The 22,066-nt window shown below is 40.6% G+C and overlaps 1 protein-coding gene across 1 annotated transcript in view; it reads right to left on the reverse strand.

The window, feature by feature from the left end:
• Positions 1-22,066, reverse strand: part of LOC100658115 (cytochrome P450 2J2-like) — a 41,863-nt gene that overhangs the window by 10,078 nt on the left and 9,719 nt on the right. The window contains exons 3-8 of the mRNA XM_003411152.4: positions 19,958-20,107; positions 19,428-19,588; positions 12,259-12,435; positions 9,679-9,820; positions 8,017-8,204; positions 3,323-3,461 (exon numbers count right to left, since the gene is read on the reverse strand). Of these exons, the coding sequence (XP_003411200.2) occupies positions 3,323-3,461; positions 8,017-8,204; positions 9,679-9,820; positions 12,259-12,435; positions 19,428-19,588; positions 19,958-20,107 (957 nt within the window). The remainder of the gene's footprint in view (positions 1-3,322; positions 3,462-8,016; positions 8,205-9,678; positions 9,821-12,258; positions 12,436-19,427; positions 19,589-19,957; positions 20,108-22,066) is intronic.

The raw sequence follows: 22,066 nt of genomic DNA on the forward strand, positions 1-22,066 counted from the left end.
ATTTTGTTAATCCACTGGATTTTTCAGTTTTCTATTTCCTGTTTCACTTACCTGGTCGTCATTCTGTTATACTTTTTTATGGGAGTCCTCAGGACAATCATTTGCCTTCTCTGAATTTCATTCTTCTCAGTCATACATTGGTGAAACCAATTAATTGTAAAAAAAAGACTCCAATTTTGCCCACCCCTGTACCCACGTCCTTTGTACTGTGACTTCGTAGCTCCTCTCATCAAAAACTGTAGTCATTTCCCCCTCATTACAGACTGCACTGTGTCCCATTAAAATGTGTATTGAAATCATAACCCTCATGCCTGTAGAGATGGTCCCTGGGTGGTACAAACAGTTTGCATTCTGCTACTATCTGAGAGGTTGGCAGTTGCAGTCCACCCAGTGGCACTGCAGAAGAAAGTCCTAGAATCTACTTCTGTAAGATTACAGCCATTGAAAGCCTATGGAGTGCAGTCTTACTCTGAAACATGTGGAATGTCCATGAGTTGGAAGTGACTGGATGGCAATGGGTTGGGTTTTTTTTTAATACCTGTGGATATAACACCCTTTGGGAATAGGGTTTTCTTTGTTATGCTAATGAGGCCGTATTAGTGTAGGGTGTGTCCTAAACCTAATCACTTCTGAGTTATAAGGAGCACCGTGGACATAGAAACAACCAAGCATAAACAGGGGATGACAGATGCTAAAGTGAAGATCACCAAGGAAACAAGAAATCTCAGAGACAAAGTTTAGCCAAGGATCTTCCCTCAGAGCTGACAAAGCAAGAACTTCCCCTACAGCCAGTGCCCTGCAATCACACTTCTAGCCCCCAGAATTGTGAGAAAATAAATTTCTGTATTGGTATTTATGTTACAGCAGCACTAAGAAACTAAGACACCTTGCCTTGAGTTGAGGCTGGCCTTATGACTTGCATAGGCCAACAGAATGCAGTGCAATATGCCAGTTTCAAGCCTAGACCTCAAAAGGCCTTGTGTGCTTCCATTCTCTACGTGGAGATCTTACTGCCCCAGTGTGAACATATCTAGGCTAGCTTGCTGGAGAATGAGAGAGAACATGGAAAAGAACCCCGTTGTCCCAGCTGAGGTCATCCTAGATCAGTCTTCAGCCAGGTGAGCTCCAAAACCAGTAAGACAGCCCAACCAAGATCAGCAGAGCCTCACAGTTGACCCGTAGACTTGCATGCAATAATGAATGCTTGTTGTTTGAAGCCACTGAGTTTTGGCCCCTTTGTTATGCAGCAATATACATACTAAAACATATGGTATGAACTTTACAAATTTAAAATAGAGGAGCCTTTAAGTGGAAAGGTGAATTACATTCCAGCTGTACTGGAGACAGCATTAAATTCAAAGTATAAGAACTTGATTCTTAGGTCTATTCTGCCAATTCAATGGTCATAGGATCTTAAAAAAAAAAAAAGCTCTCTTATTCTCAATTTCCTTATATTAGGAAAAGAGATATCAATCCACTTCCTTTCTAATTATTAATAACTGGGTTACTGAAAGGATTAAATGAGATAATTTCCTTGTAAATGAAATCCATAATTACGAGGGTATGATACAATTCTCAGCAGCAAAGTCCCAGCAACACAGTGTGTGTCAAGCTTTTAATGATCCAGCTAAGGAAGATGGGAGAATTTTTTTAGCAGAGGAGATATGAAACAACTGCAAGGAAAAGCTTCTGCCATATGAAGGAGAGTAAGCCTAGAAGAATCCCTCTTCCTCTTAAAGCCATGAACATCTCTTAAGTCAACGTTACAGCAAGCATTAGGCGAAGGCATTTTTGTGGAATACACAGAGGGCCACATTTCTAGTATTTCAGCACCAGATGGATCTGGTACAAGATCCAAGGAACAAGAATAATTATAATAATTGAAGTATACGGCTGAAAGTTTGTACATAACATAAAACCTGAAGCTATTGCTGACAGGACGACTGGAAGATATTCCTAAGCATTAGCTTTCATAATTAGGAAGTGACTGGTCCAATGTGAACAAAGGTGACAGAGAAGCAGATGAAGAAAGACAAAGAGGATGTAATTACAATTAGCCCAGATACACTTAAGGCAATGCAGCGCAGTGGGAAAGCTTGAGCTTTGGAATCCCATCAACTCGGGTTGAAATTCCAGCTCTTACCTTTCTCTTCGAGCTTTAGTGCCATCAGCAAAATAATGCTGTTTCAGAAAATCAGTGTCTATTTTATTTTCTGTTAAGGATAAGCAAACTATCATGCCGTCTCTAGTATGAATTCTGTGTGGAATTTGGTGATTGTTAGGAGATATGCTATAAACAGCACAGGTTCTGGTGTTCCACAAACATGGTTGGCATCAAGTCCTGGCACTGCCAAGTGTGAATTTTATGACTTTAGTTGCCATCCTTAATCCCTTTAAGCCTCAGTTTGTGGAGATAGCGATTTGAATTTCATAAGGCTATACTAGACTATATGTTCTATGGCAGCAGGCTTATTTTTTCTGTATTTTTCACTGTTACAGCCTCAGGGCTGAATGCTTGACACATAATAGATTCCCAGCAAGCACTTACAGAACTAAGGCACTGGGGAATTACTTGAAATAATGCACCTGACATATCTATCTCAATACCTGGAATATGCTAAGAATTTTTGTTGTTCATTTTACATTGTTATGAGTTAAGCAAAAAAGAAATAATAATAAAAAAAAAACCCTTTCAGAACTGGCCTGGAAATATGACGGTTTTCACTGCAACCTCTTTTGTACCTTTCAGTGTGTGTACCATGTGCATGTATTCACTTGATTTCAAAAAGGTAATTAAAATTTAAAAAGGCAAAAGAACCTCTTCAGGGAGTGTCTACGGAGTAGATCCTGATTTAGTTAAGTCCATGACATTCATAGTCACTGCCTGACACCTCTGATGGTAAGTAGACCCCTGCCTTTGCCCCCTCCCCTTTTCCTCATTATAAATCAACTCTATTTCTGCATGTAGCTGGCAGTCCTTAAAAAGAACTTGGGACATTTTAAAACTCTGTAAAGATGGCAGATGTCCAACTTTCTTTTTGAGCAAGAAGCAGGGTCTAGGTTTCTCTATCCCTAGTACTCGAGGGAGCAGAACAAAGTGAGATTGAAATCTCCATCAGAGGCAAAGGAAGACTCTGCAGGTAAGGGGCAGTTTAAAGCAATGCCCAGCCCTGGAATCCTGGGGCTGTAACCAAGGGCAGGATGGAATCACACTGGGCAAGGCCATCTGGAGACATTGCAGCTAAAGCAAAAGACTAGTGGGAGGAGACCGGGGAAGACTGAAAGGGGACTTTGGATCTTCACATTATTTATTACAACTCACCTATTGAGAAAGGCAGAAAGTCTTCCCTTTTCTTAAACTGTCCATTCTCCAGAAAATGCTCCGGATTGAATGTTTCGGGGGTGGCCCATTCTGCAGGGTCCCTGTGCAGTGCAGTCAGATTAGTCAGGATCATGGTCCCCTAGAGAAGGCAGCAAAGACTCAGGCAAGGCTTCAGTCACACAACACACCTACACAGATGGTGTTAGTCCTCAGGCTTCTACACCTTGACTACACCCTGAACTCCCCTACCCTCCCAAGCCCACAATCTCCTGAGCCCAACCCTCCAGAACTCTGTCCTTTGCCATGGGACACTTCACAGTGATGGATTGGAACTGCCTGCTGGGAATTTTACCAGGGAAGTTTGGCTACTATTCACTGTGGAATGTATCTTCTCTAAAGGGACAGGTCAGTGTTGGATTTCAGAGGGTGTATGTATACAGCAGGAAGAAAATAATGCAGCAGCTGGTCAGACAGCATTGTACCAAAATCAATCCAGCTGCTCAGTGAGGGGATAACTGTGGCAGCTCCACAAAGGTAAAGGATGTCTCAGCCTTCTGTTTCTCCCATTTTCTTCCTTCCAATGTCTACCACACGGCACCCACTCTCCCAGTAGGTTTAACACTAGAATCAGGGAGCCCAGTTGAAAGGCACCCATCTTCATCCAGTTACACAAGCAAGAAACCCAGATGTCCTTCATGCATCCTTTCCCCTCACTCTGCCTTCATCCAATCCATCAGCAAGAATTGCTGATTTTACTTCCTGAATTTCTTTCGTTCTATCACCTTGACTCCATGTTCACTCCCCAGGCTACCACTTTGCTTGCTTATACTCCTATAATAGCCTTCTATCTATATCCTGAGGGCAGTTGTGGTTCGGAGGTAGAATTCTCACCTTCCATGCAGGAGACCAGGTTTGATTCCCGGCCAATTCACCTCAAGCACAGCCACCTGTCAGTGGTAATTTACGTGTTGTTATGATGCTAAACAGGTTTTAGCAGAGCTTCCAGACTAAGACAAACTATGAACAAAGGCCTGGTGATCTACTTCCAAAAATCAGTCAATGAAAACCCTATGGATCATGACAGTCCTATCCTATAGCACATGGAGTCTCCATGAGTTGAGGGCCGACTCTACAGCAGCTAACAAGGATGTTCCATTCCCTCTCTTGCCCCTTTTAATCTACTCTGCATCCTGAAAGCAGAGTGAGCATTGAAAATGATTAAACCAAACCACACTCACCCACCCACTGCTACCCTGAACCTGAAACCCTTCAGTAACTTCCCAGTACTCTTACGTTAAAGACCCTGTGATGGTTAAGATTGTATGTCAACTTGGCGGGGCCATGATTCTCAGTGTTTTGGAAGTTATGTGATGTTGTGATTACTTCCCTGTAGAAATTTGATATGCAATCACCCCCATGATATAATCTGTAGTCTTGCCTGCTAACCTTGGGGATTCCTTGACCATCATAGCCTGTGAGCGGGAATCCTGCTTTCCAACCTGGTCATCTTGAGTTCAGCAGCTTCTGTGCCTCTGTGAACTGGGAAAGGACTCTATCCGGATCCAAGAAGTTGGGATGTTCCAGCCCCTACAATCCTGTGATCTGCTTCCTTGATATAAATCTCTCTGTATATATTTTTATGCATTACTGGTTTTGCTTCTCTAGAGAATCCAGCCTAAGACAGACCCATCATCTGACCTTGTCTGGGCCACCTTCCTCCTCCTGCCTCATTCCCACTATAGAGGTCTTCTTCCAGATTCTCAAACATGCAATGTTTTCCCTCATTTCAAGGCTTTTTTCCCCCACTGCCTGGAATGCTCTTTTGCCCCACTTTGTCACCAAGCTACCCTTAAGCATTCTTTAATCCTTGGTCCAAACATCGCTTCCTTTTGGAAGCCTTCTCTGACCACTCCCACTCATAATCCAAGATGAAGCTAACCTGCATTTTATAGCACAATGTACTTTATTCAGGGTTTGGAATTATCTAGCCTAATCATTTGTATGATTGTTTTCTTGCTCAGGGGTGTTTCTTCAGACCTGAGCACATTAGGTGCTTAATGAATATTTGTGGAGTTAATAAAGAATAATTACTATTTTGGGCACTTTCTAAAACAAACAGTAGGTAAAGTGCTCTACATAAATGACCTCAGTTTCCCTCTAGATGGATCGTGCCAGAGAGGTTTTACATGCACTTCACAGGTGAAGAATTAAAGCTCTAACAGGGTAAATAACGTGCCCATGGTTGCACAGTAAGAGAAGGCAGAGCTGTGATTTGAACTAAGTCTGTCTGATGCCCTGGCTCTCAGTCTCCATATTAGACAGTCAGTTAGGTCTCCTAGTTCCCAGGCTGGTTACTGAAGTTGACTTTACAAATCAGTAGTAGAAAGGGTCTGTTGAGCTGGGTTGGTTCCTTGGCATTTGATAAGTTTGCTAGAAAAATGCAAGCAGCACTTAGAATTTAGACTTCAACCTTCACCACAAGACGACCAATCAATAAGGAACTCAGTGCATGCACAGTTGCTTTTCCTGGCTCTGCAGTGACAGTGTCCAAGAGGTAACCAAGGAATAACCAAGAGGTGACCAAGGTGTGACCAAGGGTAAGCAAAGCTCCTCTGTTTGTGCCTCTTGAGATTGTTCCTGGGTACAACATACTCACAGGAATGTAGACAAACTGGAATGGATCCCCAGAGGCTGACCCAGGTAGTAAGAAAACAGGGGAAGAGATGCAAGAATGTACACTCTCTAGAGAGGATGTTATAGGGTACAGGAGAGCTGTCTGCAGAGATCTTGAGTGATGGGGAGAGTGGGATCAGAATTCCTTTGTGAGGACTGGGGAATTTAATAGGATGCTACTTCCAAAAATCAGCCATTGAAAACTCTGTGGATCACAACAATCCATTCTGCAACTAACCACGAGGGTGCAAGGACTGAGCAGCTTTTTGTTCTGTTGTGCATGGCGCAGCCATGAGTCTAGGGCTGACTCTAAGGCAACTAACAACGGCAATGATTGAAAAAAATTACAGGGAGACTCTAATTTTAAAGTCAAAATAAAGCAACCCTTGTGGAGGGAACGTGGTGCAGCACAAAAAACATGAGAAGCCTTGGAAGCAGAATAGATCTGATTCTGGGTCCCAACTTTGTCACTTAGCAGCTGAGAGATTTTAGGCAGGGTACTGACTTTCTCTGAGCCTCAATCTCCCAGTCTAAAAGATGGGTGTACCAAAACCTGTTGCTGTCAAGCCTATTCCGACTGATAGTTACCCTATAAGACAGAGTAGAACTGCTCCATAGGGTTTCCAAGCAGCGGCTGGTAGATTTCAACTGTCGACTTTTTGGTCAGCAGGTAAGGTCTTAACCACGGTGCCACCAGGGCTCCTCAAAGATGGATATAAAAAAAGAGTTATTCTGAGGACTGAGTGAGACATTTTGAAAGAACCTCGAAAGCCCACAGCACACAATCACTGCTTTATAAATGCTGGCTCCTTTCTCAACCTAATAATTAATGTTGCACACACCTGGTTGGTTTCGCTTTTGTGACAGGAAGTTCCTTATCACTGGAGCTGTGAGTGAAAACTGGAGAAATACTTGTGGGGATATTATGTTAGAAACACCAGCATTAATATGATATTGACTCAAAGACAAACAAAGAAACAAACAAACCCAAATCTGTTGCCATCAAGTCGATTGCAACTCATAGCGACCCTATAGGACAGAGTAGAACTGCCCCATAGCATTTCCAAGGAGCGCCTGGTGGATTTGAACTGCGAACCTTTTGGTTAGAAGCCATAGGTCTTAACCACTACGCCTCCAGGGGCACCTTCACATTTTAACATTCTATAGCCCCAGGATTACATGGGGCAAGTGTCTAGTTCTTCGAGATGTCGTACCAAGAGAAAGAAAAAGCTTCTGTGACAATGTATGACAGAACTGCTGCCTGCTGTATCCTCACCAATATTCACAATGCACGCTGTTGTTCTTAGCTGCCAACAAGTTGCCTCCAACTCATGGCGACCCACAAACAACAGGATCACACTGTTGTGATCCATAGGGTTTTCACTGGCTAATTTTCAGAAGTAGATCACCAGGCCTTTCTTCCTAGTACATCATCCTAGTCTGGAAGCTCTGCTGGAAGCTGTATAGCATCATAGCAACACTTAAACCTCCACTGCCAGACAGGGAGTGACTGTGATGAGGTGCCCACAAACCTACTGCCATCCAGTCCATTCTGACTCATAGTGATGCCATAGGGTTTCCAAGGCTGTAAATCTTCATGGAAGCAGACTGCCACATCTTTCTCCAAGGATCCACTGGTGGTTTTGAACTGCACTGAGGTGTGCTGGCCAGAAATTGAACCCGGGTCTCCCGCATGGAAGGTGAGAATTTTACCACTGAGCCAACACAGCCCACCAATGCAAATTAGTATGGTAAAAACTCTGAGAAGTTTTTAAGTCTTTCCCTAAATTTATTTGGTCATAGAATTCCCCATCTTTCCCCCAATACCTATTAACCTAGGGGTACAAATGTTCTTAAGCCCATACTTGGAGGAAAACAAATAGTATTATATCAGGTATGATATATCTCTCTCCCTATTTGAGTGATTGCTTAGGACAGGAATATGTGTCAGTTTTCAAATTCAGATTCCTACTGTCTAAAAAGACGGACTTGAAGACCTGAGGCTGAAAGTCCCTGGTTACCTTTGGCAGCTGGTATCCAGCCATAGTGGTATCAAATGTCACTTCCCTGGGCACGTTCACGGGGAGGATGTTGCCCATTCTCTGCACCTCATGGATGACGGCATTGGTGTAGGGCATGTGCTCTCGGTCATTCAAGCTGGGCTGCCGTGACTGGCCAATTACTCTGTCAGTCTCAGCTTGTACTTTCTCTGGAAAACAGAAGGTTCTATTATTTTTTAAACTTTTATGCCTTCTTCCAGAGATGCATGGGTGGCCTCCAAGGTCTCTCCTGTTGTATTTCAATTAGTGATCAAGTTATAAACAAGTGGTTCTTAATCCTTGAAAGGGTATATTTAAGAAAAATTTCAACTCCATAATTTTTTCACCTTAGGCTTAGGAATGGAATAACCAGGGTCAAAATGGGTAAAATTATAGTGTTGTTGTTATTGTTATCCGTTGCCACTGAGTTGTCTCTGACTCATGGGAACTTTATGTACAAAAGAAGGAAACATTGCCAAGTCTTGAGTCATCTTCATGATTGTTGGTATGTTTGAGTTCATTGTTGTGGCTATTAAGAATAACGTAGGCTCCATAGACTGTAGTTTCTCAAGGAGATATGTAAGAGTGGAAACTAGGCCCTGGATCATACTCTTGCTCTACTAAATTAATGCTGCAAGTTAATAAAACTCTCTGAGCCTCAGTTTCCTCATCTGAGGGGATAAATTAGTGGGGATAAATCTACATTCATCCTAAGGATATTTTGAGAATTGCATGAACTGATTTAGGTGAGAGCCCAATAAATGACAGAAACTGCCAGCTGTCCCCCAATATCTGTTCTCCTCTTTTTCTATATTAATAAAGATTTTACCTGGCTGCTCAGCTAACGACTACATTTCCCAGACTCCCTTGCAGCTTTGTGATCATGTGTGTGGCTAAGTTCTGGTCAAGAGAATGTGTGTAGAAGTGATGTTAAACACTTCAAACATGGCCTTAAAAGAAGAACTGTGTGTTCCCTTTGTCTCTAAAGAAAGAAAATGCTAGTAATTTCATCAAAGAGTAGGAACACATCATAAGGGACGTAGTAGCTGATCAAATTCTTCAAGAAGAGTTTGAGGTTTGCCATTTAGGAAAACTGGGGAAGTGCATTCTTGGTATAGAGAACAACACATGTGAATGAACAGAGACATAATAACAACAGGGCAATGGACAACTGACAAGTGATTTACTGAGGCCAGCATGCAGAGTGTGTGGGGTTAAAGCTGGCAGTAGAAACTCTGAGAAGATTTTAAGACATTCCCTAAATTTATCTGGCCATAGAATTCCCCGTCTTTCTCGGGAGTCTAGACATTATTCAGAGGGCGATGGCAGGTTATTACTTAAAAGACCAGATATTCATACAAGAATGTCACTCTTTTGTGAAATTTAACACAGTGTCAACTGACTCCACTGTTTTCCCCACTAGATCCTCAGTTTCTCCAGCAAAGGGACCGCTATATTTGCATTACCAGGACCCACCACAGTTCCTGACAGGAAAAAAAAAAAAAAAGATCACGCTAGATCCTGAGTCAAGCTCCTGACTGTTCCACCTATCTTCTCCTACCATGCTATCTTCTGGTCCCAACCCTAGGGAAGCATGTTTCAGGAGGCATTCTTGTGTCCTGGTCCAGGCACATGAATGTTCACCTTGGATTTCTGGGTAGATGGCCAGGTAAAGCAGAGCCCAGCGCAGAGTTGTGGAAGTTGTCTCTGTTCCAGCAAAGAAGAGGTCCAGTGTGCTGCAGACAAGGTTTTCTTCATGGAAACTCGAAATAGCATTGTCTGTGTGCTAGAAAGAAAAATGTTTATTAATTTGCTCATAGTTGCCACAAAACACAGGTGCATCAGCCTAGGGAAGGAATTTGGAAAGAAAGGTCCCTAGGAGAAATAACTTTCCCTTTGGTTTCCTCAGAAGGCATAGGGTATTATAGCAATATCATTAGCATCATCCTGCCCCAAGTGCTGGAGGCTACCTAGGGCTTCTAGCACTTGAGCAGATGAAAATCAAAACAATCATTTTTCTTACACCTATAATTTGGGAAGAAGAAAAGAGAATGCACTGTGAAAAAGACAGACTTGAGTTCCAATATCAGCCACATACTCACTAGCTGTATGACTTACGGTGAGTTACTTAATCTCTCTGTGCTTTGGCTTCCTGCACTGTGAAATAGCCTCTTAAGATCACATGATGAGCTGCCTGAATTACAACAGGCACACAGCAAATAATCAACAAGTGTTTTACTGTTATCAGAAAAAATAAACTCCATTCCTCTTTCATGCAACAATTCTCATATCTCCCCATGCCCCTTTTCCTTTCCAGATTAACCTCCCTAATTCCATCACCTGTTCCTCTGACATTATCATCTTCCTCTGGATCCTTCAATTTGTCAGCTTTTCTCTTAATGTATGGTCCCATACCAGAACACCACATAACAAGTACAGTCTTTTCCTTTGAGGAGAAAACAATGCTTCTATTAATGCTATGCCAACAAGGTGAAATAAGGGAGGAGGTGGAAAGAAATCCACCAATCTGCCTACTCCAGGAGGAAGAACCATTAATCTGAAGAGTCAAAAGTCAAGGCACTGATTCAGTGATGTATATTAAGTGGAGGGGTCACTGTGTCAAAGGCCACACATTCAATCTGGCTTTCTTCCTGCTTCTTTTCTATAATGTTGGAAAGTAGATGACATAGGTGTGGTTGGAAGACAAAGCCCCGCCTAGGCCCTGAGGCTAAACTCTGACATCCAAATCAGCTTGATTTGTGCTCTGATATGGGGGCTGAAGATAGGAGTAGATAACTGGGCCCCATAAAACCACATCTCTTGCTATCCATTCTTACTGATAGTGGCCCTATAGGACAGAATAGAATTGCCTTACAGGGTTTATAAACAGTATGTGGTGGTTTCAAAGTGCCGACCCTTTCTTTGGTCAGCAGACAAGCTCTTAATCACTATACCAACAGGGCTCTAAGCCAAAAATAAAACCATTGTCATCCAGTCAATTCCAACTCATAGTGACCCAACAGGACAGGGTAGAACCGCCCCATAGGGTTTCCAAGGGTATAATATTTACAGAATCTGATTGCCACATCTTTCTCCAATGAGCAGCTGCTGGGGTCTAACGGCTGGCCTTTTGGTTAGCAGCTGAGCACTTAACCACTGTGCCACCAAGGCTCCTCAGGTAACTGGGCACAGACCTATCTAATACCAAAACGGTGCTTTTGTGATCAATTTCTATTTTCCCATTTGGGTACAGCTCCTTCAGATAAGGGTAAAGGGTAGGCATGGGGGATAAGAAGGCAGTATGTGGGTATTCCCAGGACCTCAAGCCAAATGCCATTAAACCCCCATCCTTATTTCCAATTGTCTCATCAATCCTGAGTTAATGCTACTTCTACACTCTGAAAGAGCACCCATTTTTTCCCTCTATGGTAGGCCGAGTAGTGACTTTCAAAGATGTTCTTGTCCTAAACCCTAGAACTTGTGAACATGATGCCTTATATATAGGAAAGGGAAGGAGCCCTGGGGGAACAATGGTGTTAAGTACTTGGCTGCTAACCAAGTTTAGTTCAAAGTTCGGTTCAAACCCACTAGTAACTCCACAGGAGAGAGATGGGGCAGTCTGCTTCCGTAAAGATTTACAACCTTGGAACCCCTACAGGGCAGTATTATTCTGAGTTGGAATCAACTTGAAGGCAACAGGTTTTGGTTTATAGAAAAAAGACTTTGCAGATGTGGTTAAGTTCAGGATTTTGAGATGAGGGTATTATACTAGATTATCCAGATGGATCCCATGTTTTCATGAAGGGCATTATAAGAGTGAGGCAAGAAGGTCAAAGAGAATATACAAGGACAGAATGAAGCAGCGGTCAGAGAAGAGGGAAGATGTTGTGCTGCTGGCTTTGAAGATGGAAGAAGGAAAATGATGCAAGGAATGCAGGCAGCCTCTAAAAGCTAGAAAAGGCAAGGAAACAAAACTCTTGAGAGCATACAGGAGCCAGCACAATTGATGCCCGAACTTCTTCCCAGTTAAACTGATTTTAAACTTCTGACCTCCAGAGCTGTAAGAGAATATATTTATGTTGATTTAAGTCACGTAATTTATGATAATGTATTACAACACATAATTTATTACAGAAAATATAGGAAGAGAATACACCCCACTTGTTGTTTTTTTTTTTTTGCTCTTAAAGAACAAAACATAGAAAACAGCTTTGATTGTCTCACCTTTGTCATCTCCTTGAGGTAAGCATCAATAAAGTCTCTCGGTTTGTCAGGATTCCAATCTCTCTTGTGTTTTTCAATCATACTAGAAACAAATATTTTCAATTTCTCCCAGTCGCTAAAGAGTGTTTGGTGAAGGCCAGGAAGGAATTTCATTACACAGGGAAAGATATTGTAGAGCTAATTGATAAAAACAAAACAATCATGGAGACAACATACTACTTTTCCACATTTTAAGACCACAGAATCAATCTTCTCTTTTCATCTCTCTCTCTTTTATTTGCTTACACTTAAACTTTGGAGTCATCCTTGAATCTTCTTTCTCTTTCACCCTTCTAGAAAGGTATTTCAGTTCTTTTTCCAAAATACATCCAGCCTCAGACCACATTTCATCACCCCAATGGCTGCCACAGTCCAATCCACCTAGTGCAGACCACAATCATATCTCACTCGTATGCTCTGATAGCCTCCAGCAGTTTTCCTGATTCTACCATTAGCCCCAGTCTCAGTCTATTTCCCATTATGTACCTCCTAAAAAGGTAGTCTTTCTAAAAGCAAACCCGATTCTGGTCAATTCTCTACAATTAATTATGAAAGTATATAAAACACAGAGACAGAAGAACATATTAAGTGCCATATTAAATGGGACTCTATCAAGAGGAATAGCCTACATGTGATTGGAGTATCCGAATAGAGGGGATAACAGAAAGTACAGAGAGAATTGTTGAAGATTTTTTGGCAGAAAGCCTCCCTGATATCATGAAAGATGAAAAGGTATTTATCCAAGAAGCTCACCAAACCTGACACAGGGTAGTCCCAAAATAAAGTCACCAAGATATATTACAATCAAACTTTCCAAAATCAAAGATAAAGAGAGAATTTTAAGAGCAGCTTGAGATAAATAAAAAGTCATCTACAGAGGGGAGTCAATAAGACTAAGCTCTGACTATGCAGCAGAAACCACGAAGGAAAGAAGGCAATGGGATGACATATATAAAGCCCTGAATGAAAATAATTGCCAACCAAGAATTATATATCCAGCAAAACTGTCTCTCAAATATGATGGCAAAATTAGGGCATTTCCAGATAAACAGAAGTTAGGGAATTTTTAAAAATCACACCCAAATTACAAGAAATACTAAAGGGAGTCCTCCAGTTAGAAAATCAACAATATCAGATAACAACCCAAGACTAGCACACAGGACAGAATGATCAGATATCAACCCAGAAAGGGAAGTTACAAAAATAAATCAAAGCTAGAACACTGACAATAGGGAAACAGACATCAATATGTAAAATACAACAACATTAAAACAAAAAAGAGGGATTAAATAATGTAGTCATAGAACTTTCATATGGAGAGGAAGTCAAGGCAATATCAAAAATAAAAGATTGGTTTAAACTTAGGAAATTTGGGGCCAATATTAAGGTAACCACAAAGAACTAACAATCCTAGACATCAAAATAAAGAAAAAACAAGTAAAACATAGACTTACCAAAACCAAACCCAGTGCCATCGAGTTGATTCCGACTCATAGTGACCCTATAGGACAGAGTAAAACTGCCCCATAGAGTTTCCAAGGAGTGCCTGGCAGATTCGAACTGCCGACCCTTTGGTTAACAGCTGTAGTGCTTAACCACTACGCCACCAGGGTCAACAACAATGAAAAGATCAAAAGACTTAGCACAGAAAATTAAGTGGAACTAAGAAACTGTCAATGACACACACACACACACACAAAAAAAAATACATCAAAATGACAGCACTAAGCTCAAACCTATCAACAATTACGCTGAATGTAAATGAACTAAATGCACCTATAAAGAGACAGAGTGTGGCAGAATGGATAAAAAAACATGATCTATCTATATGCCACCTACAAGAGACACACCTTAGACTCAAAGACACAAACTAAAACTCAAAGGATAGAAAAAATGTATCAAACATACAACAATCAAAAAAGAGCAGGAGTGCCAATATAAATCTCAGACAAAACAGACTTTAAAGCAAAATCCACCACAAAGGATAAGGAAGGACACTATACAATGATTAAATGGTCAATATACCACAAGGATATAACCCATAATAAATATTTACCCACCCAACACTAGGGCTCCAAAATACATAAAACAAACTCTAACAGCATGGAAAAGGGACACAGACAGCTAGCTCCACAATAATAGTAAGAGACTTCAACACACCACTTTCAGTAAAGAACAGAACATCCAGAAAGAAGCTCAATAAAGACATGGAAGACCTAAATGCCACAATCAACCAACCTGATCTCATGGACATATACAGAACACTCCACCAAACAGCAGCCAAGTATGCTTTCTTTCTCAGTACACGTAGAGTATTCTCCAGAATAGACCACATATTAGGCCACAAAGAAAGCCTTACCAGAATCCAAAACATCAAAATATCACAAAGCATCTTTTCTGACCATAAAGGCATGAAAGCAGAAATCAATAACAGAAAAGCAAGAAAAAAAAAAAATTCAAAATAGAAGGAAACTGAACAATGCCTTGATCAACAACTCCTGGGTTATAGAATAAATTAAGGACGGAATAAGGAAATTCACAGAATTAAGTGAGAATGAAAACACACTAGAACCTTTGTGGCACAGCAAAAGCCGTGCTTAGAGGTCAATTTATAGCAATAAATGGACACATTTTTCCAAAAAGAAGAAAGGGCTAAAATCAATACATTAACCCTACAACTCAAAAAATTGAAAGAGAGCAGCAAAAGAAGCCCATGGGAACCAGAAGAAAGGAAAAAACAAAATTAGAGCAGAAATAAATGAAATAGAGAATAGAAAAACAATTGAAAGAGTTAACAAAACCAAAAGCTGATTCTTTGAAAAGAGCAACAAAATCAATAAACCATTGGCCACGGTGACAAAAGAAAAATGGGAGAGGAGGCAAATACAGCAAATAAGAAACGAGATGGGTGATATCACAACAGATCCAACTGAAATTAAAAGAATCATAACAGAATACTATGAAAAACTGTACTTGAACAAATTTGAAAACCTAGATGAAATAGACAAATTTCTAGAAACACACTACCTACCTAAACTAACAGAAACAGAAGTAGAACAATTAAATAGACCTATACAAATAGAAGACATTGAAGACGTAATTAAAACACCCCCAACACAAAATACCCTGGCCCTGTCGGCTTCACTGGAGAACCCTACCAAACTTTCAGGGAAGAAAACACCAGTAATACTAAAGCCATTTCAAAACATAGAAAAGGATGGAAAACTCCTGAACTCATTCTGTGAAGTGAGTATAAACCTGATACCAAAACCAGGTAAAGACACCACAAAAAAGAAAACTACAGACCAATATCCCTCATGAACACAGATGCAATAGTCCTCAAAAAAAATTTGAGCCAACAGAATTCAACAAGATATCAAAAAATAGTTCACCATGGCCAAGTGGGATTCATACCAGATATGCAGCTCTTTTTTCATGCCACCTAATTTCAGAACCTATTATACTGCCACGGTAGTCAAAACACCATAGTACTGGTACAACAACAGATATATAGATCAATGGAAAAGAACTGAGACTCCAGATGTAAATTCATTCACCTATGAGAAGCTGATATTTGACAAAGGCCCAAAGTCCATAAAATGGCAAAAAGACAGTTTCTTTAACAAATGGTGCTGACATAACTGGATATCCATCTGCAAAAAAAATGAAACAAGACCCATACCTCACACCATGCACAAAAACTAACTCAAAATGGGTCAAAGACCCAAATATAAAATCTAAAACGATAAAGATCATGGAAGAAAAAAAAAAGAGACAGTGCTAGGAGCACTTATACATGGCATAAACAGAATACAAAACATTACTAACAATGCACAAATACCAGAAAAGAAACTAGGTAACTGGGAGCTCCTAAAAATCAAACACTTATGCTCATCAAAAAACTTCACCAAAAGAGTAAAAAGGCAACGTACAGTCTGGGAAAAAATTTTTGGTTACGACGTATTCCATCAGGATCTAATCTCTAAAATCTACAAGATACGGCAAAACTTCAGCAACAAAAACAGAAATAATTCAATTAAAAAATGGGCAAAGGATATGAAGAGGTACTTCACCAAAGAAGACACTTAGGCAGCTAACACATACAGGAAGAAATACCCATCATCAGTAACCATTAGAGAAATGCAAATCAAAACTACATTGACATACCATCTCACCCCAACAAGGCTGGCATTATTCCAAAAAACACAAAATAATAAATGCTGGAGAGATTGTGGAGAGACTGGAACACTTATACACTGCTGGTGGGCATGTAAAATGGTACAACCACTTTGGAAATCAATTTGGCCCTTCCTTAAAAAGCTAGAAATAGAAGTACCATACAACTCTGCAATCCAACTACTTGGAATGTATTGTAGAGAAACAAGGGCTGTCACACGAATAGATATATGCAAACCCATGTTCACTGCAGCAGTATTTACAATAGCAAAAAGATGTAAACAACACAGATGCCCATCAACGGACAAATGGATAAACAAATTATGGTATATTCACACAATGGAATGCTACACAACAATAAAGAACAATGATGAATCTGCAAAACATCTCACAACCTGGATGAATCTGGAAGGCATAATGCTGAGTGAAATTAGTCAGTCGCAAAAGGACAAATATTGTATGAAACCACTATTATAAGAATTAAGAAAAGGTTAAACACAGAAGAAAACATTCTTTGATGGTTACCAGGGTGAGGAGGGAGGAAGAGGGAAATTCACTAACTAGATTGTAAGAATGGTGCAGGACGGGGCAGTGTTTTGTTCCGTTGTGCGTAGGGTCGTTAGGAGTCAGAACAGACTCAATGTCACTTAACAACAACAACAAGATAATAGACAAGAATTATCTTAGATGAAGGGAAGGACAACACAAAATATAGGCTAAGTCAGCACACCTGAACTAAACCAAAAGCTAAGAAGTTTCTCTGAACACCACCAAACACCTAAAGGGACAGAGTACCAGGGGAGCAGCAGGTCTGGGACCATGGTTTGAGGGGACATGTAGGTCAACTGGCATAACAAAGTTTATTAAGAAAATGTTTTGCATCCTACTTTGGTGAGTGGCGCCTGGGGTCTTAAAGCTAGGGAGCGGCCATCTAACATGCATCAATTGGTCTCAACCCACCTGGAGCAAAGGAGAATGAAGAACACCAAAGACACAAGGAAAATATTAGCCCAAGAGGGAAAAGGGCCACATCAACAAGAGACTACATTAGCCCGAGAACAGAGGAACTACATGGTGCCGGGCTACCACCAATGAACACACTGACAGGGAACACAACAGAGAGTCCCTGCTGGAGTAGGAGAAAAGTGTGATGCAGAACTCAAATTCATGTAAAAAGACCAGACTCAATGGTCTAACTGAGACTAGAGTAACCCAGAAGACATGGCCCCCGATTTTCTGTTAACCCAGAACTAAAACCGTTTCTGAAGCCAATTCTTCAGACAAAGATTAGACTGGACTATAAAACATAGAATAATACTCGTGAAGAGTGTGCTTCATAAATCAAGTAGATAGATACATGAGACTAAATGGGTAGCTCCTATCCAGAGGTGGGATGAGAAGGCAGAAAGGGATAGGAGCTGGTTGAATGGATATGGGAAACCTGGAGTGAAAAGGGGAGTGCTGTCACATTGCAGGGATTGCAACTAGGGCCACATAATAATATGTGTAAAAAGTTTTGTATGCAAAATTAACTTAAACGGTAAACTTTCACCTAAAGCACAATACAAAAAAAAAAAAGTTAAAAAAATTTTAGAAGATGTGGAGAAATCTGGACACTGGCTAGATATTTGATGACATTAAAGTATTGTTAATATTTTTCAGGTGTAGTAATTTTTTTTAATTAAAATAGGTCCTTTCAGAAAAATGTACTGAAATATTTATGGATTGAATAACTGAGGTCTGTAATTTGTTCCAAAATAATCCAGGAGTGGGGCACAAGAGTAGGATGTGGGTGCAGATAAATGATATTTGCCATGTGTTGATAATTGTTGGAGCTCACTGATGGGTATATAGTGATTCAGTATTCTCTCTACTTTCATATATGTTTGTAATTTTCAAAAAGTTTTTTTTTTTTTTAATGAGGTTATTTCAATTTTGGTAATGGCAGACTGGCTAATTTAGGCTAACCCTCCTACTGAGAACACCAAGATAAGATTCAAACACTCACATACCCCAAAGTAGTGAGGAATTTCAAGGATAAAGTCTAGGGAGAAGAAAAGCCAGAGAGGCTCAACATTTGTGATCAATTCCACCCCTCTCCCCGCCCCAGAATTGTCTTCCAAATGCACAGAAGTTGCTGAGAAACCAAGAAACTGAGCAGAGTTTTTGATAGACACACAGGCCTAGAGGGGCAAAAACCAGAGTTTAGGGTCCACCAAGGAAGCGTATTAGGTTTGGACCCCAAAGGGCAACACCGAAAGAAATTAAAAGACCATGACAGCAAGTGTTGGTGGGTGTGTAAATACTATGTACGGCTCCACTGGAAACCTTTAGACATCTTTTACTTCCAGGGACATATGCAAAGGAAATGAGTGGGTATGTCCGCAAAGAAAAAATGTGTGGATATATCCACAAAAAAACTTGCTCAAGAATGTTCATGGTAGCTTTCTTCACAGCATGCAAAGACTGGAAACGATTCAAAGGTTTATTAATAGAAAATAGATTAACAAACAGTGACGTATTCATACAATGGAATGTAAATCGATTAAAAAAGAGCAATCAACACAGATTGATCAGAAAACTGTCTGCTGAGCAAGAAGCCAGACACCTCTGAGGAGGAAGGAGGATGGATGGGATAAAGAGGGACATAGAGAACAGGGACACAAAGGCAATGCAATAGTGTTGTTCTCTTTAAAAAGAATAATGTAGGTGCATAGGTACACGCATTATGAAATTTTGTACATTACAGCAATGGTAGAAGTGGTGTTTGTATAAATGTTTAATATTATTAAAAACAATAAAGTTGACAGATTGATTTCAAATAAATTTTTGTTGAAGTCAATTAAAAAGGTTATATTTTAACTAAAAAATAAATAAATAAAAAAGGAAGAACCCATGTGTGTCTGACACCAGCCCAATATTCTTAACCAAGATGTGGAAAGAGAACAGCTTACCTGGCAACACTTTGTAGTTTCCAGATATGTGACTTCATCCAGCAACTTCAGCAGCTCCTGAAACTGACCATCCTGGTACTCAAAACGTTCGCCAAAGGTAATGGAGCAAATGATATTGGAAACTGCATTGTTGATCTTGAAGTGAGGGTCAAAAGGCTGTCCTAGAGGCAGAGGAAGGAAGAGATGGATCCTTTTGATTGATTTGTTTCCGCTTTCTAAGGAAAGTCTACTCTATAGGACATATGACATATCACATATGAAACTCTGGCCACAGCACCCTGCACAGGATATGACACATAGCAAGCACTCAGGCAATGCTTGCGGAGTCAAAATTATGCCCAGGGTTTAAATTCAGTTATGTCTTTAATGCCCGGCTTCTTGTAATGAATTCTATGGGCATAGGGTCCACGGTTAGTTGTTCACTGTTACAGCTTTTAGTGCCACAGGAGAGAAACCTAGGCACTTAATAAATATCTGTTCAATGAATGAATGAGCCACAGTCTCCTGCACCTGTCCTGTGAAACCCTCACCTTTCTCCTCTTCTATTGCCTCGACGAGGTGGTGGGCTTCCTCCTGAATGCGTTCTTCTAATCTTTTCTTTCCTAAGCCAAAATTCCTTAGTGTCATCAGAGCAAACCTTCTTTGCTCCTTCCATTCCTGGCCATTGGACATGATCAATCCTGGGAAAAAGAAAACCAATATTATGCTATTCTGATTCTATAATGTGCACATCTAGCAAATGATATGGGGATGTGAGATGGAGGGAAGGAAAAGGGCATTAAGCACTTGAAACCTATCCACAGAAATAATCCCAAAGCAATGGATCTAATGGCTAACATTTACTGAACACTTGCTATACCAGGCACTTTACAAAGTGTTTTCTCATGCATTAAGTAACTTAGTACACATAGAAACTGTATGGAGTAGGAATAATTATTATCACCAGTTTACTAATGAAAAACCTGAGGATAAAGTAAACTTTGCCAGGTCACACAGTTACTAAGCAGCTGAACAGTCATTCACATTCAGTTTTACCTGACTAAAAGCTCCATGCTTTGATTATTAGTCACATCAGTATATTTAAAAGCTTATGTTTTGTTAAATACTAGGAATCCACTCATGAATAAGACAAAGTTCATATTTTTAAGGAGGCAAGAAAGGTTTTATAGGAGAGGTTCTATCGAAGCTAGGCCTTAAAGGATGAAGGAATGACTCCAGAAAGTAAGTAGAAGCATTCCATGCAGAAAGAACAGCACAAGCAAAGGGGGAAAAGAAATCTGTGTTTGTTATGGACTGAAATTTGTCCCCCCAAAATATCTGTCAATATGGCTAGGTCATGATTCCCAGTATTGTGATTCTCCACCATTTTGTCATCCGATGTGATTTTCCTGTGTATTGTAAATTCTTCATGATGTTGATGACTGAAGTCATCAAGGGTTTCATTTTGCTTGGATCCACAATTTACACTCATGGAAGCAGCAGTCAAGAAATTGAAAGATGGATTTGCATTGGCTAAATCTGCTCCAAAGGAGCTCTTGAAAGTGTTGAAAAGCAAAGATGTTACCTTGAAGACTAAGGTGTGCCTGGACCAAGCCATGGTATTTTCAAACACGTCTTACACATGTGAAAGCTGGACAATGAATAACGAAGACCAAAGAAGAACTGATGCCTATGAATTGTGGTGTTGGCAAAGAATATTGGATATACCGTGGACTGCCAAAAGAATGAACAACTCTGTCTTGGAAGAAATACAACCGGAATGCTCCTTAGAAGCAAGGATGGTGAGACTGCGTCTTACATACTTTGGACATGTTGTCAGGAGGGATCAGTCCCTGGAGAAGGACATCACGCTTGGCAAAGTACAGGGTCAGTGGAAAAAAGGAAGACCCTCAATGAGGTGGATTGATACAGTGGCTGCAACAATGAGCTCAAGCATAACAAAGACTGTAAGGATGGTGCAGCACCAGGCAGTGTTTCGTTCTGTTGTGCACAGGGTCGCTATGAGTCAGAACCAACTCGGTGGCAGGTAACAACAACAGCACGATGCTGATGAGGTGGGATTAGCGCAGTAATGTCAGTGAGGAAATCACAAGATTAGATTGTGTTTTAAGCTAATCTCTTTTGAGATATATAAAACAGAAGTGAGCGGAGAGACAGGTGGGCCTCATAACACCAAGAAACAAGAGCCAGGAGAACAGCATATCCTTTGGTCCTGGGATCCCAGTGGTGAGAAGCTCCTCATCCAGAGGAAGATTAATGACAGTCCTCCAGAGCTGACAGAGAGAGAAAGCCTTCACCTGGAGCTGATGCCCTGAATTTGGACTTACAGCCTTCTAGACTGTGAGAGAATTAATTTCTCTTTGTTAAAGCCATCCACTAGTGATATTTCTGTTATAGCAGCACTAAATGGCTAAGGCAGTGTTTTCAACAGATTGCCATTTGTTTTGTATCACAGACAAGGAATGCTACTTTCCTTTCCATTTTTTCACTTCGAGAGCACTCCTCAACTCCTTTTAACATCTGGCTTTGGCTTCTGCCATCTTCTTCATCCAACGAAATGGCCCTGCTCTGTTGTCAAATCCAATGATATTTTCAACTTTATCTTCATTGATCTTTCAACAGCATTAAACACTTCTTTC

This window comes from Loxodonta africana, chromosome 3 (assembly GCF_030014295.1).
Source record: "Loxodonta africana isolate mLoxAfr1 chromosome 3, mLoxAfr1.hap2, whole genome shotgun sequence".
NCBI lineage: Eukaryota > Metazoa > Chordata > Mammalia > Proboscidea > Elephantidae > Loxodonta > Loxodonta africana.